The 16,513-nt window shown below is 31.4% G+C and overlaps 1 protein-coding gene across 1 annotated transcript in view; it reads right to left on the bottom strand.

Annotated features, from left to right (window-relative positions):
* The window catches only part of ITPR2 (inositol 1,4,5-trisphosphate receptor type 2), a 521,149-nt gene that overhangs the window by 205,786 nt on the left and 298,850 nt on the right, over window positions 1–16,513 (bottom strand). Inside the window, exons 35-37 of the mRNA XM_051963211.1 lie at window positions 13,632–13,822; window positions 6,828–6,970; window positions 5,283–5,391 (exon numbers count right to left, since the gene is read on the bottom strand). Coding sequence (XP_051819171.1) covers window positions 5,283–5,391; window positions 6,828–6,970; window positions 13,632–13,822 — 443 coding nt within the window. The remainder of the gene's footprint in view (window positions 1–5,282; window positions 5,392–6,827; window positions 6,971–13,631; window positions 13,823–16,513) is intronic.

Genomic DNA, 16,513 nt, shown 5'->3' with positions numbered 1-16,513 from the left:
ATCATTCATGAAAGCCAAGTCTTTGAGTAATTCACAAAGTGTATCTTTCTTTTCTTGCTGTAGTCTTACTTGAGACACATTCTTTTCTCACTGGTAAATCAATCTGCCTAAAGGTCATATAGCAAATCTTAAGATTACATCTAGAAGGGATACTACCAATTATCTAGTTAAGCAACTCTTTTAAAAGTATTTAAAGTGAAACCCCAAATGGTGAAATAATTAAATAATAAATTTAGATCAAGGATTTGAATGGAGGTATTCTGACTATTGACAGCTTATTAACACTGACTATTGATAGCTTAGTAACACAGTGAATACCGTACTAAGTCTGCAGTCAAAAAGACTCATCTTTCTGAATTCAAATCCAGTTTCAGACATTTCCTAGTTATGTTATCTTGGGCAAGTTATTTACCTCTGTCTGCCTCAGTTTTCTCATCTATAAAATGAAGTGGAGAATGAAATGGCAAACCACTCCAGGATCGTTGCCCAGAAACCTCAAATGGAGTTACAAAAAGTCATGACTGAAACAAATGAACAGGAAAAATTGTCACTCTCAAGATTAAGTCTAGAGCTGGCTATTCTTTGACAGAGTTGATCATCTCTGCCTCTCTGGGTTTTAATAACACTTTTCTCTCAGTTTTTTTTTCTATTTATGTGACAACTCATTCTCATTCTTTTAATAGATTTTTTCCACATTAAACTTACTAACCATGGATGTCCCCCAAGGCACTGTCCTAAGTCATGAAACTTCTCGTTTATTTCTATACAATCTCTCTTGGTGAACTCATTGATTCTTAAGGGCTTAATTATTGTCTCTTTGTAGATGATTCCCAGATCTCTATATCCACCATTAGTCTCTCTACTAGATACAGAGTCACATCACCTAGTGCTTATTGGACATTTTGAAATGGATATTCCCTAGGCTTCTCAAACTCAATATACCTAAAATAGAACTTTTATCTGTTTCTCCAAACCCTATCATCTTCTAATTTTTCCTATTACTATTGTGATTATATTCTTCAATTATCCAGGTTCATAACTTCAGTGTCATTTTCAATTCTTCTTTGTCATTCATCCCACATATCCAATCAGTTACCCAATCTTGTCATTTCAACCTTCACAGTATCTCTTCCATATGTCCCCTTCCTATCTTTACTTTCACTTTATTTCCCTCAGTACATTCTATAATACAACCATATCAGTCTATTGGTGTTCCTTGAACACAAAACTCTTATCTTCTACACTTTTTCTGTTAGCTGATTCCCATGCTTGGAAGGCTTAGAATCTTACCTGGTTTCCTTCAAGACTCAAATAAAATATCGACTTCTGTAGTAAAGCTTCCTACATCTGATCTGATTCTCTCAGATTTTAGAACATTCCTCTCTAAGCTGATCTTCCATCTATTCTATATATATTATCGCATATCACTAATTATTCATATTTTTGTCTCTCCCATTAGAATGAAATTGTTTTTGTTTCAGCACTTAATAAATTCTCCTTGATGATGAGGATACCACCAGAAATGAGAAATACTCTCTTTAATTATCTAAGCCAAACATTACCTTTATACTTTGCAATCACAGGTAATATTCTGAAAGACATTTTAGCTGCTAATTAAGCTTACTTGATCCTTCCAGAATTCTCTAGTTATTATATCAGTAAGTATATCCTTAAGATCCGAATTCACATTTATCTCAAACCTAATATTGTCCACACAGGGAAATGGTCAAGGTCTCTGGTAAAATCTCCTAACCAATTCAGAGGAATGGAAATTACATATTAATTTCCATCTGTAGTTCTATGAATTATATCCCTCTCAATATATAAAATAATAATATTTACTGGTTCAAATATATTTTCCCAGTCTTGCTTTCTACAGGATCTAAACTTTAAAAGATAAAAACTACAAAATTGATTTTCACATCAGGTAAATAAATCGTTTGAAGGAAAAAAAAATTTTTAAGATCAAGAATCAAGAAGTTTTTGGATTCTACTTCCATTAATGCAATATCATGACCCATCTATAAGTTAACAGATGGTTTTGGAGAGTTGCTATGGAAAAATTAACTTCTTAAATGTAGTCAAATCACAACATGAGCCACTCTCAATTTATCAGGATGATTTTTTGACAACAAACATATAATACATTAGCAATTCCATCAGAGATTTTTCATTCATTAATTCAAGTATTTGGTAAGAATTTTCTATGTATAAGACACCATAGAAGGATTCCAAAACAAAGAGTAAATATTACCCTCAAGGAGATTATATTCTTTTTAGGAGAGATGACATTTAAAGACATGAATAAATATAATATAATTTGAGGAGAAAGTGTTCTGTGATGAAAAATCTTTCTATAGGGGAATCAAGGAAGAGAAGAAAGGGAGCAAGAACATCTAAGCTTGAAATAGAGCTCAATTGCACATTTCATCAATCCCATTGCAAAGCCTAAAACACCCCAACTTCAAAAATCAAGCCCATAACTCCAGTATGACAGATCACTAAATTGCTAGTGCTAAATCAGAAAACTAAAGAACTGAGGGAATAGGACCAGACATACAGGGACCAAACATCATGTATATGGGTTATGTGATACTTTACTAAGCCTGAAGGAAACAGTTCAGCAATCAACTGCAGCCAGTTCTGTCCCCCCAGAAGTTACTTGTGACAGAAATCTAGGCTGGTAAATACTGCATTGCTCAGTGTCAGAGAAGAATGAATCACTCTGACACCCAGGCCCCAAGGAAACTACCATCAGAAAAGACACTCAGAATATATGAAATAGGGGAAAATAAGCAAAAACAAAAAAAAAATCCTAGAAATTACCAAAAATCTGAGGTAGAAGAAAATTCAATACTGAATATAAACAGATAAACAAGCAGGTAAAATATTAATAGAAGGAAATCTGTCCTACAGATCTAAAAACTAAGTTCAGGCATCTAAAAATAAATACTACAAAACAAACAAAAAAAAAATGATCTAATACTTGGTGAAACAGAGGCCTCTAGAGTTTTAGAAGAACATGGAATTGCAACTCATTCTTCTTAAGTGATTTAAAAGAGAAGTGATAATTGTGACAACAGAATTTATGGCCCACATAACAAAAGTAATAGGTAAAATAGAAAAATTTTGATGGCAAGTCTTATCTAAGAAACAATAGAGATTAATGATAGAATGAGAAGGCAAATACACAGAAATGAAGAACAATCTAGAAAATTATTACTACTAATAATAACATTAAAAAATATGCTAACGGGGCAGCTAAGTAGTGCAGTGAATAGAGCAACAGCCCTGAAGTCAGGAGGGCCTGAGTTCAAATTTGGCCTCAGACACTTAATACTTCCTAGGCTGTATGACCCTGAGCAAATCACTTAATCCCAATTGCCTTAGCAAAAAAAAAAAAAAAATGCTTATTATACAGGCAAAAGATACTGATCTTGAAGATATGATTACTAAAGATAACATAAAGATCACAGGTCTCCCAGAAGAATACAAGATTAAAAAAAAAAAAAGTACTAAATGTAGGAAATAATACAAAAGGATTACACAAAATTTCTATAGAACATGAAAAAAATTGAAATAAATCATTGAAAGTCTCAAGAAAGCAAAGAGTACAAAATCCACAGATATACACCGAATGCATAGGTTCTTTATTCTTTGGTTCTTCAGCTCATAGTGGAATGTGGGAATGTGCTCAAGGAACAATCCATAAAATGCACTTCACTAACTCTCTACCTTTTCAACAGCAATCTCAGAAAATTTCCCTTTATATGAAGAAAAATTTCAAAAACTATCTGAAAGAACTATTGGCTATCAACACAGAATCCAAGAGTCTTTAAATCTCATCATTATATTGTGAGTTCCATGAGAGCAGTCATTATTTTGCTTTTCTTTGTATCCCCAGTACGGAGCCTGGCACATAATAGGTATTATGTTAATTAACGGGATGACACATAGTAAAAGAAAGGCAAAGATCTGGATATTTATAGGTTATTGAAATTAGAACTAGAAAATCAAAAGTAAAACAGCACAACATTCTAAGAATATACTATGTCAGGATTGTTTGTAAGGCAGCAAATGAGTTTCTAGTACTGGATATATATATATATATATATATATATATATATATATAGAGAGAGAGAGAGAGAGAGAGAGAGAGAGAGAGAGAGAGAGAGAGAGAGAGAGAGAGAGAGAGAGAGAGAGAGAGAGAGAGAGAGAGAGAGAGAGAGAGACTATCAGATTCCAATGGCAAAGAAAGAGTCTTTATCTACCTAACACAATTCTTCCATTCTGAGACTATGTCACAAGACATCTTAGAGTGAGGGAAGCAGAGGGAATTTGGCTCTTTCAATAGTTTATAGAGAAATAGAGTAGAAAACATGACCTAGACCATGAACTTCTTGAGATCATGGGACTACCTTTAGTCATTCATTGTACCCTCAGTGCTGAGCATAGTACTCAGCACTTAGTAGGAGCTTATTAACTTCTTATTGACTGATCAGTTATTGATTGACTGATTGACTGCTGTTGTAGCTGGATTATCTCATTGACTTATTTTGAAATCTGGTCCAGGAGTTATTTCTTCAGCTTAGGGAATTTCTGGGACTGAAATTCCTTCCTTCCATGGAAGCAGATAAGCAAATCATATGTAATTTATATTCTTAGAAAATTGGTTGGGGCACAGAGAAGTTAAGACATTAATCTGTGATCTTACATATGTGTGTCAGAGGTAGGCCTCAAATGCAGGTTTCTCTGACTCCAAGCATTACCTTTTGTCTACTACAACATATTTCCTCAGTACTTTTAAACTTACTATTATCAAATTCTTCTATTACAAAATAGTATTTTGAACTATCATCAAAATATACATTTGAAAGAAAATATCAAAATATACAAAAATATAAATACTGGATAAGAACCATATCCCCAAATACCTCAGAATTGAGGTTAAAATCTAATAATGCATCTAAGTTATTCATAGATTTCAAAATATCATACATGCTGAATCAGAGAACTGAACACATCTATATATGTGCAATATCTATAATATGCAAAGCATCATGATGTACAATAGTTATATGTCATTCAAACCTTACATTACTTTTAAAAACAAAGTGGGACCAACTGAATTATAAATAACAAAAATATTATTACTCAAAATATCTGGTCTGAAAAAGATATTAATTATTATGTAATGCAACAGTTTTATAATAGTTTAATATAATTGATAATTACTATCCTCTGAGAGTCATTTTATTTTTAACCACTAAGACGATAGGTACCTCTTCCACAAAGCTATCTTTCTTCTCTAACATTTCTCGTAGTGTCTGAAGAATTTTAATGCAGAGCTTTTCTTCTTTCTCCATGAGCTTCTTTGTATGATTAATCAACCTTAAAAATAAAATAAAATAATAATAAATCTTACAAGTTAGACTCTACATTTTCTCTAACTTTATAGAAATAACAAAGGATAAACTATAGTTATATTAATACTTGAGAAAAAACAAACAGGTAGCTATTTTTAAAAACTATGAAACCAAACTCCAAATAACAATCTTTTCCAACATTTAAGTAATAAGCTATGTTTTTTTAACCCTGAAACATTATTTTTACCATTAATTCATATCTCATCCTCAATCCCTACAATAGTAGCTTTCTATAGTAGTTATTTTTAGTATTTGTGATGGGATGTTGATTTCATAATTTGTCTTTATAAAATTAATCTTTAAGATGATCCTATGAAGATTATTCTTCCCATTTTATAGGTAGAAAAACTGATGCATAATGCAACAAAGTGACTAAACCAGAATGATTTGAACATATAAACCTTCAAGTCATAGGAAACAACCTTTCCAACACATAAGTGAGAGTGATTCAATCCTAGAACATTTTATCCTCTAGGATTGTATATAGTACTTTGCTTTGTAACTCTCTTGTGAATTTACCATGTAATGTTGAGAATTGTAGCTATCATTTCATTGTCTTATATGATCATCCCTATAAGCAACATAAGATCAGGAACTGTCTTACATTAATTTTCTATCTACCTAAGCATCTATCAAATAGCTCTGCATAAAGCAAGTCTTGTATAAATTTTTTTTAAGTTGTTTTTCTTCCCTCATCATTAAAAGGTAAAATTTTAGGGTAAAATATATAAAAACTACTTGTGAGGATATCCTAAAATTCATAACAAAATGAGAAAATGAATAAAACTATGGATATTAGGTTAATAACACATAATAAAGAAAATTTTAAAGGCCACATGATATAATCACACTGAAAATCAATCAAGATAGTCACTTTGCACATTCAGTTCAACTTCTGAACATACATTTATAAAGCACTTATTCCACATTCTGGTAAATTTAATTTAAAAAAAATTTCTTCCTGACCTTTCATCACAATTTAGTTTTACACTCATTTTATTACTATTTTGGGAGTATGAGTTAAAGCAATGTGGTATAGTTGATAGAGAATCAGTCTTAAAGTTATGGAGACCTGAAATTAATTCAAGACTGACACATACTGACTTTGTTGCTCTGATCAAGTCATTTAACTCTCAATGTTCCATGAAATTCTAAAAGACTTTAAGTTTCAAAGTATCAAACTATACAAGTGGAAGGAATTTCTTCATGAGGACTTCTTTCTACCAATAATCAGAGGTTTTGTCAAAGAAAAAATTTAAAGCATGTTATGCAATTTCGATCTTATTAATTATGAATTAAAAAGTAAAAACAGAAACCAGGGAACATTTTCCAAATAATAATACTCAAGACTTAGAATTAATATAATAATTTTTTAACTAAATCCCATATGCTTTCACTTACTTGGACATGAAGGCACCACATCTTATTCTTGCATCACTTCCCTCAGGAAACAGAAGTTCTGGGCTATATAGTACATCAACCAACACTGAGAATTCAGCCTGCATCATTGGGCTAAATTGCTGCTCTAAAGAACCTACCACATCCTAAGGAATGAAGTAAAAAAATTGTAGGTGAAACTTCAGATTTCCTTTCCTTTCTACGAGGTGTAGGACACACAAAAATAATAGGCACACACCAACACCCCCAAAGTAGTCAGTACCACACACTATGCCTAAGAATTTTATTCAGGCTTTTGTCATTTAAATTACTTAAAGTATTTAAGTTTTATTTCCCCAGGCAGATAATAAGCTCCTTTGGAACAAGTTACAATAACTATTCTATAACAGTAGATTACTAAATTTGAGTGTTTCTGAGTCTTGATTAGCTATTCTGTTCCTGGCATTTATTTTACTATTTTTTAACCAGTGCCAAACACTGCAGTTGTGATTAATACTGCTTTATAATGTAGTTTCATGTCTAAAAATACTTCTCTTTCATTTTTATGACTTTTTAGTGTTCCCTTCAAATTCTAAAGTTTTTTTTGCTTCATATGAATTCATTTATTTTATAGATACATATATTTATAGGTATAAAGCAATCTCTTAGTAATTATCTGATATGGCAACAAATCTATGAAAAAATTTAAATAATATAATATTTACATTGTCCTAGATGTGACAATGACTTTTAATTTTATGTCTTTCTTTCAAGAAGTAGTGTTTTTTTTAAAAGTTTACATAAATCCCGAGTGTGATTGTGTAGATTGATTTCCAGATATTTTATTCATTTTGTAGCTACTTTGAGTGGGGTTTATTTTCCTATCATTTCTTTCTAGTTTTGTTATGGCTATATGGAAATATTGATTATTTTTAACAGATTCATGTTGCATCCTGCTATTTTGCTGAAGTTATTAATCTCTCAGTTACTGTCCTTGATGATTCTTCCAGGTTTTCTAAATAGAGAATCATTGTATTGCAAAACCTGATAAATTTATTTCCTCTTTTCTCATGTTTATGCCTCAACTTATTTTTCTTTTCTTATTGCTATAGCTAGTATTTCTAAAACTATGTAAAATTAATAGTGGATATCACCCATTACAAATAATGTTACCTTTGAGTTTAGATATACATATTTTTCAACATATTACAAATGGTCCTTCAAGACTTATGCTAAATTTTTCGTGTTTTCAGCACAGAAGGATATATAGCACACACACACACAAAAAGATGAATTTTGCCTCAAGAGAATGTTTTTTAAAAAAACTAAGAATCAAGGGAAATAGTACTTCCAGACCTCAAACTGCATCATAAAACAAATCTTTCAAATGATTTAGTACTAATTTAACAAAGAAATAAAGAAAAATTAATCAATGGAGGAAACTAAATATCAAAAAACATCAGCAAAATGTTCAATGAATAATGAGGCCTAATCCTCCTACCCCTGCACTTATCTTAACCTCTTGACCTTCTTAAAACCAGTATATTCTATTTCTGCACCTCTTCTCCTCAACACCACCACCACACTGAATATTGGCTACTTTATCTGGGGGGGCATGTCATAATGCTCCTCTCCCAGGGCAAGATGTTGTCCTAGGAAGCATATCTATCACTTGGAAAAGGTAGTCTCTTTAAAAATATGTTTCCTAATAAATTCCCAAATGAAAGACACATCTCACATACCCTACAGCATAAGAAAGCATGGTTCAATTTAACAAACTTTTATTAAAGGCACAATACATGCCAGATACTATTCTAGGTGCTAGGAAAATAAGGACCCTGTGGTCTTTTCATTCTGGAGTATTCCTCCACCATGCTGATCCCTTTCTTCTATAGCTGAATTATTCTCAGGGCCTACATTTTAGGGAGGGGCTGGGCTGATCATTTCATTTTCCTCCTGCTTTGTTTCAAATTTTCCAAATATCAATACAGTCCCCATCATTTGAGAATCTCCCCTTCCACCTCTATTTTTCAGTTTCCTCTTGTGTGTTGTCTTTTCCCTATTGAAATGTAAACTCCTTGAAGATAGGGACTGTTTTGTTTTTATTCCTTTATTTGTATTCTCAGAGTTCAGCATATAGCATATAGCAAGCACCTTAAAAATTCCTGCTGTCTTGCCTAATGGAAATCCATTTGAAATGTGTAACACGCAGTGACATAAGACAAGAGCTCAGGAGGACTAGAACTAGGTATATATTAACCTGGGAATCACTAGCAGAGACACAAGAACTGAATCCACTGATGTTTATGAGATCATCAGTGATGTACAGAACCAGCTACACCCAGAGAAAGAACACTGGGAAATGAATGTGGACTGCTTGCATTTTTGTTTTTCTTCCCAGGCTATTTTTACCTTTCAAAATCAGATTTTTCTTGTACAACAAAAGAATTGTATAAATATTTACACATATATTGTATTTAACATGTTTAACATGTATGAGAAAGAAGAGAAGAGAATTTGGGGCAGAGGCTACTCACAAATAAGGGGTAGGATATGGATGATGATCAGGCAAGAAAGACTGAGAAGAAGAGACTGTCAAAAAGAGAATCAAGAAAGAGCGGTGCCAGAAAAAAAAAAAAGAATCAGAAAGAAGTAGTAGTTAATACTGTCAAATACTGCTGAAAGTCAAAGGAGGATGGGAACTAAGAAAAAAAAAACATTAAATATGAAATTTAAGAAGTGATTGTTAACCTTAAGTAGACTTTGCATATATTTTTGTTCACTGAATTATTCACATAGAGAAATTATAGCACTAAAAGCTACTCAACCATTTTGCCAAAAATATTTCCTATTTAACATTTTAAGGAAATTTTTTTTCTGATTGTTTGAAAACATGAATGAATGCTATCTTTTTTTTTTTCAAAAAATTTTCTATGTGCCTATGATATTGATATAGAAATTATTTTCTGTCTTGTATGATTTATTAAATTGACAACAGCATTCTAAAGTTGTCACTCATGTCTAGAATGCTTTCCCTCCATAGTCCCACCTCCTTACTTCCTTCAAGGCTCAGTTCAAATTCATCCTCCTACAGAAGACCTTTCTCTTCCCTCTCACTCCTGCTAGAATCTTCCCTGTGAAATTATCTTATATTTTGTTATTCAATTGTGTCCAATTCTTTATGATCCCTGTGGACCACAGTATACTAGGCCCTGACAGATCATTTTCCAAAGTCATGTCTTTTCACCATTTTAATTAAGCATTTTTAGCAATTTAGCAATTTAATTTACGGTTCCATGGGATTTTGTTGGCAAAGATAATGAAGTGGTTTGCCATTTCCTTCTTCAATTTTGTTCAGGAAAAAATTAAATGATTTGTCCAAGATCACACAGGTAGTATTTAAAGTCAGATTTGAATTCTGGTATTTCTGACTCCAGGTCTAGCACTCTAAATACTGAGCTTCTATCCACTGCTCTGTTCAGCTGCCACAAATATCTAAGTATTTACATGTTGTCTCCTCCTAACTCCCTCCTTTAGAATATGAGTTCCTTGATGGCAAGGGCCACTATTGCTTTTTGTTTTTTTGTTGTACCTCTAGTACTTAACACAAAAGTTAGTATTTTATTAACTACTTAATAAATTTCTACTGGCTCAGAGATTTAGTAAGAACAGGCAAATATTTGTGATATGATACTAAATTACATAATTTAATTTTTTAATTTAAAAAAAATATTTCATTATTAAATTAAAGAAATATTTCATTTGATGTTATGGAATAGTATTGTTCTGTAAGAAATGACCAGCAGGATGAATACAGAGAGGCTTGGAGAGACTTACGTGAACTGATGCTAAGTGAAATGAGCAGAACCAGGAGATCATTATACACTTCAACAACAGTACTGTATGAGGATGAATACTGATGGAAGTGGTTATCTTTGGCAATGAGAAGATCCAATTCAGTTCCAAATGATCAGTGATGAACAGAACCAGCTACATCCAAAGAAAGAACACTGGGAAATGAATGTGGACTGCTTGCATTTTTGTTTTTCTTCCCAGGTTATTTTTACCTTTCAAAATCAGATTTTTCTTGTGCAACAAAAAAATTGTATAAATATTTACACATATATTGTATTTAACATGTTTAACATGTGTGAGACTACCTGCCATCTAGAGGAGGGGGTCGAAGGAAGGAAGGGAAAAGTTGGAACAGAAGTAATTGCAAGGGACAATGTTGAAAAATTTTCCATGCATATGTTCTGTCAATAAAAAGCTATAAAAATATTTCATTTGATGTTTTATGCTGTTGTCTTTAATGATCTACAACTGTGTATTACACTAAAAAGATTTTTAGGCAAAGAAGATCTGGGTTTATATTCCACTTTTAGACACTAGCAAGTAACTAGCAAGTCATTGAAGCCCCTTGTGCCTCTTACAGCTTCTCTAGAGTTTATTTATTAAGTCATAAATAGATTGCAATCTTCCAGTTGCATCAATTCAGGGAATCCTTACACTGAAAATTCTCCATACTGACACAGGCAAAAATCATTTGGGCATTCATGAATTCTATAATGTCTATAAATTTCTTTCTCAAGCTTATCTTTAATTTAAAGATAAATGGAATTGTGTAATGTATCATTTTTCTTTATGTCATGAAATAGTCCATACAGTATGTTGTTTTTTCAAATAACTTTTTAGCAAATTATATGGTTTTTCTATCTCTGAATGCTTTCAATTTGACTTCATCTTTATCAATATCCCACCTGTTGTAATTTATAAATATCATGGTACATTTTAGATTACTCTTTCAGTTCGGATCAAATTAAATTTCTCTGGCTTAAATATCTTTTCATGCAAACTTGATTTCAATACATTTTATAAATTTTTTTAAAATTTTAGACAGTTCATTTACACATAGCAGTACATTCTTTATTCATTTTATTCAAACTTTTTTATTCTTATTACATCTGATATTAATTCAAATAAAAGTATCCCAACTAAAATTAATATACTACTAATTATGTAGATTTATTTTATAAGGACTTCACTTTTATCACAGACTTTGATTTTCTATTTTCTATTTTACCTCTATCATCTCTTATTTTTCCTTCCTTTTTCTGTTTTCCTAAAACACTCCTTCTAAATCTTTTAGTGATTTAAATACAGTACTCTGATGGTTCTTCCCATTGCCAAAAACTGTTTTCTCTTGATTTGAGACATGCAAATTATTTTAAATATATATCTTTTCTAGCTAGAAGGTTTGTTTTATTCTATTAAGAAATGTTTACATTCTTCTATTAAGGATATGTTTATATCCCTCAACTTCTTATCATTTTAGATATGGAATTTGAGTGTAAAAGAATTGAATTTGAGTTTCCTCTTATTTTTTAAGATACGGTGGATCCTTCCAATTTGTACAGTTGCTTTTTTTTTTCACCATTTCTTGAAAGTCTTCTTTCATAATTTTCTTTGAACATATTTTACAGACTCTTCTATTTTCCTAAATTTTCTTGGATTTCAGTCATCCTTGGATTGTTGTACCATTAACTATTCTCTTAATCTGTTGCTTGAATCCGTCTTCTTTTTCTAATTCTTCAAATAATTTGGAGATTTCTGAGCCAATTTTTCCAATTAATTTGTGTTGTCTACATATAACTTCCCATTATACTATGTCTGTTCCTGGTTGTTTCTATTGATTTTTGAGTTTTTCTATTATATACTCAACACTAATCATCCTAAAAGTGTATAGACAGATAGGAGAAGAGAACTAAGAAAACAGTATCCATGAAGCCAGAGAGAAAAGAGAAAATTCAAGAGGAAAAGGTAGACAAAAGGAATTCAAGATGAATTCTGAATTCATGATGAGGACTGAAAAAAGGCCATAAGGTTTTACAATTAAGAGAACATTGGTAACTTTGGAAAGAGCAGTTGAAGATGGATGTAGAAGTCAGAGGTCAGATTACCACAAAAAAATGAGGGTGGAGGAAGGAGTACCTATGTAGACAGAATTTTTCCCCAAAAGGGTTTGGCTTAGAAAAGAAAAATGGGACAATGGCACCTAGGGGGAATAGTAGAAAGTGGCTATAGTGAAGTTGGGTCCAGTGACCCTACAAAAGTGAAAAGATCAATGGCTCTGTGGTCACACTTAAGTTTAAATCACACTCAATACTACCTTTATGACCTAGAAAATTATTTAGCTTCAGTTTTCTCATAAATAAAATGAGAATTTTGGACTAGGTAAAATCTAAAACTCCTTCCAGCCCTACATTTTTATATGATCTAGGAAGTCATTTAGCTTCTTCACATTACAATTTCCTAAACTACAAATAGGGGAGTTGAACTAGATGACCACTAATGATTTTTCCCACTTAAAATTAATGATTCTGTAAATGTGTTAAATTTCATAATTCTTCCAATACCTCATGCCTAAAACTTCAGTGTTATCTTTGAGATCTGTCTTCCCCTTCCCTTCCACTCTATCAGTTTCTTCTATCAAATCTTTCTCTAAACTATCACTTGCATCTATATTCTCCTTTTCAACCTCATGTGCTACCACTTTAATATTGGTTCTTATTAGGTCAAACTTTCATTATTGCATTTCCTAAGAGATGAAGTGATTCTGTCCCCTCTACCTTTCCCACAAAATCTGTTGTACATGATGATACTAAGTCAAACTTCCTATAGAACCACTTTGATTATAACAATCCCCTATTTAAATTTTCACTAATCTATACTGCTTACTAACATGTTCATTTTATATACCATTTTGCACAACAAAGCCAAACATGAATGGTGTTATCTCACTACAAAAAACAAATGTGAAATATTTACCTGTAACTTTTCAATTATATTCCTATAATCCCATGCAGGCCCTCCCAAAGCTTCTTTAAAACGTGGTCCACTACGAGCTGACATTCTCCATCCCATAGCTGCTCTCTGTACCATATTGGAATGACTCTTCATGAAAAGAGTATTGACTTGGCTGTCCAAATCCACAGGAATTGCAATGCCACGATTCTTTGCTAGAGAAGGAAAAAAATGAATATTTCCTATCTTAATAAGATGGAGGGTATTTTTTAAATACATTGTCAAAACAGGCCAATAATTATATGCTAGCAAAGAGGAAAAAATGACAAAAAGGCAAAAAGCTCATTTTAATATGTATTCAAAAACACAGAAATATTAAGAGCTATTAGATAAATAATTAGATAAATTAGATATATCCAATAGAGTATACCTTTCAACATTTCTTTCATATTCATTCAAATATTTATTAAGCATCTATGTTCTCTTATGAGAAATATAGCATAACTTTTCAGGCAGAAGTAATCAATTATAGTTTTAACAGAAAGCTGTAGAAAAATACAGGAATTTCTATATACAAATATACTAGTCATACTAATTTATCATGGGCATTGAATTAATACAATAATTCATCTGAACTAACTCATGTTCTTGGTAATATTACAGAATAAGAAAATAATGATCCTACAGTAAGGAAACATTTAAGAGATAGTTTAACAACTTATTTTTATAACAATTACTGTTTTTTTCTTCTGAGTTTTTAAGTGATGCAACATGTCGTATTTTAAGAGGATCATTTTTGTTTAACCTCATATCTCTCCCAGAAACATAAATTTTAGCATACCAACAAATATGGTACTGCATAATCCTGTTAAGTATTTGAAGCTAAAAATTGTATTAATGTTTAAGTACTAGTCTAAAACTATAATTTCTCAAATATTTTCAACTAATTAAAACTACAACAGATAAAAAATAAAACAGGACTGCTCGTCTAATCTACTCTGATTTAATTTAATTTTAAAATTAATTTCCAGTTGAAAGAGCTATGTTAAATGAAAAACTTACTAAATTCTAGTGCGTTTTCTTTGTAGTTTGAAAGAAAATTTTTACTCATGTGTCATGCTCATTATTTCAAAAACATAGAATATGTATAAATATTTTTAGGCTGAAAATCAAATATCAACATAAATATTTACTTTTAACTCAATTGTCATCGACATATAAAAATATTATATAAGAAGCTGAATTTCCTTCTGTAGAATTAAATCATTAAATTTAATTTAGCAATTAAATTCCCTAAAAGATTAATTTGCAAATCATGCTAAAATGCCTCAGGATGAAGTAATTACCAAATTTTAATTTTTAATCCCCAAGTAAATTGCTTCATAATAGTGGAAAAGACTTTTAGCCTGAGAATGCCTCAATTTTCAAGACTATTATCAACTCACTAAAAAATTCGAAAAAGTATTTGGTGACACGATTTATGTTTGATAAATACTTCACAGTACATCAATATAAAAACACTTAGAAAACCAATCAAACAAATTATCAGAAAGCATTCATTTTCAAAAAATAACTAGGTTAACAAATATGAAGCACATTTGTCAAGTGCATTTTTCTTAGGAAGTTTATTTCAGTTTTTTGTTATAATCTGCATTTTGAAGGGAATAGAAGTTAATTTGGTTACAGTCACATAGTATATCAGAAAAGGAATGAAAACAGAGGCCATTTAGTCTAATCTATATGTAGGATAAGAATGCTCTCTATCAAGTAACTGATAATTTATCTATCTATCTTTATTTGAAGATCCCTATTCACTTCTATGTAATTCTAAGAAGAAATTTCTCACTATATTACATTACATTATATCTCTTTACTACTTCTCTACACATTCACCAATCCTTTCATTTTCTTCAGATACAGCTCACATAGGCCAAAGATTTGTACTCATCAAGGACAGATAGGTATTCTCCCATCTCTTGACAAGTATCAGCTGCCTATTAGTTATTTTGATTCTGTCCTATACAGTTATAGAGGCAAAATTAGAGATAAACAATGCAACCTCCTCTTCAGTCATCCCATCAACTATAAGTTTCTTTTTTAATCTTTCAATTTCCCTCAGTATAGCTTGAACACTAATTTTCTATCCTTAGTATTACTTATCATCTTCATCTCATTTTGTTTTAGAAAATACTTTTCATTCCAGATTACATAAAACTCTTCTATTTTTCCTCCAGAATCTGTCCTTGAATCTATCTATCACGAAAATGAGGAAAATTAGATTTGGTAGGAGAAAGTAGGAGAATTGAAAGGAGAGAAGGTTAAGATTGGGAAACAGAATTTCAAATTTCTCAGTTTAGGAGGTCATGTAATTCCCAAAAGATTGTGTGTGGCTAAAATAGAATAGAGAAGCAGGTCATTTAAGCTAAGGAGGTCAAGATGATAACAGGGTTGACAAAATAAATATTGAAGTTCCTGAGGATGATGAAAAAAGATGGAAAGTTTAAAGAGAGTGACATATAAACCAGCAAATAGCAATAAGGATGAGGAGAGAGGATGATACAAATATACCATATGGACTATATCGGTATAATTAACATAAATTTATGACACTAAAGTTTTGCGATATACAAACCCTCAAAAAACTCTAAAAAGCTTATGCGTTTCCAAAAGCAAAACCGCAAATCTCAGGATTACCAAGACATATGCTCATTAAATTTACCATAATTCATGATTTCAAATCATTCTTTACACAGGATTTCCCCCACACACACACAGGATTTTACATGTACAGACACTTAAGAAACAATGAGCAATACGCTACATAAAAGATTTGTGTCTCAAATATAACAAGATAGTAATTTCTGTGAAGGTTCTTCCTCAGATACTTTATTAACTTAATTTACTAG

This window comes from Antechinus flavipes, chromosome 5, assembly GCF_016432865.1.
Source record: "Antechinus flavipes isolate AdamAnt ecotype Samford, QLD, Australia chromosome 5, AdamAnt_v2, whole genome shotgun sequence".
NCBI lineage: Eukaryota > Metazoa > Chordata > Mammalia > Dasyuromorphia > Dasyuridae > Antechinus > Antechinus flavipes.
Note: the sequence above shows the minus strand (reverse complement) of the source record. Positions and strands in the feature narration are given on the sequence as shown.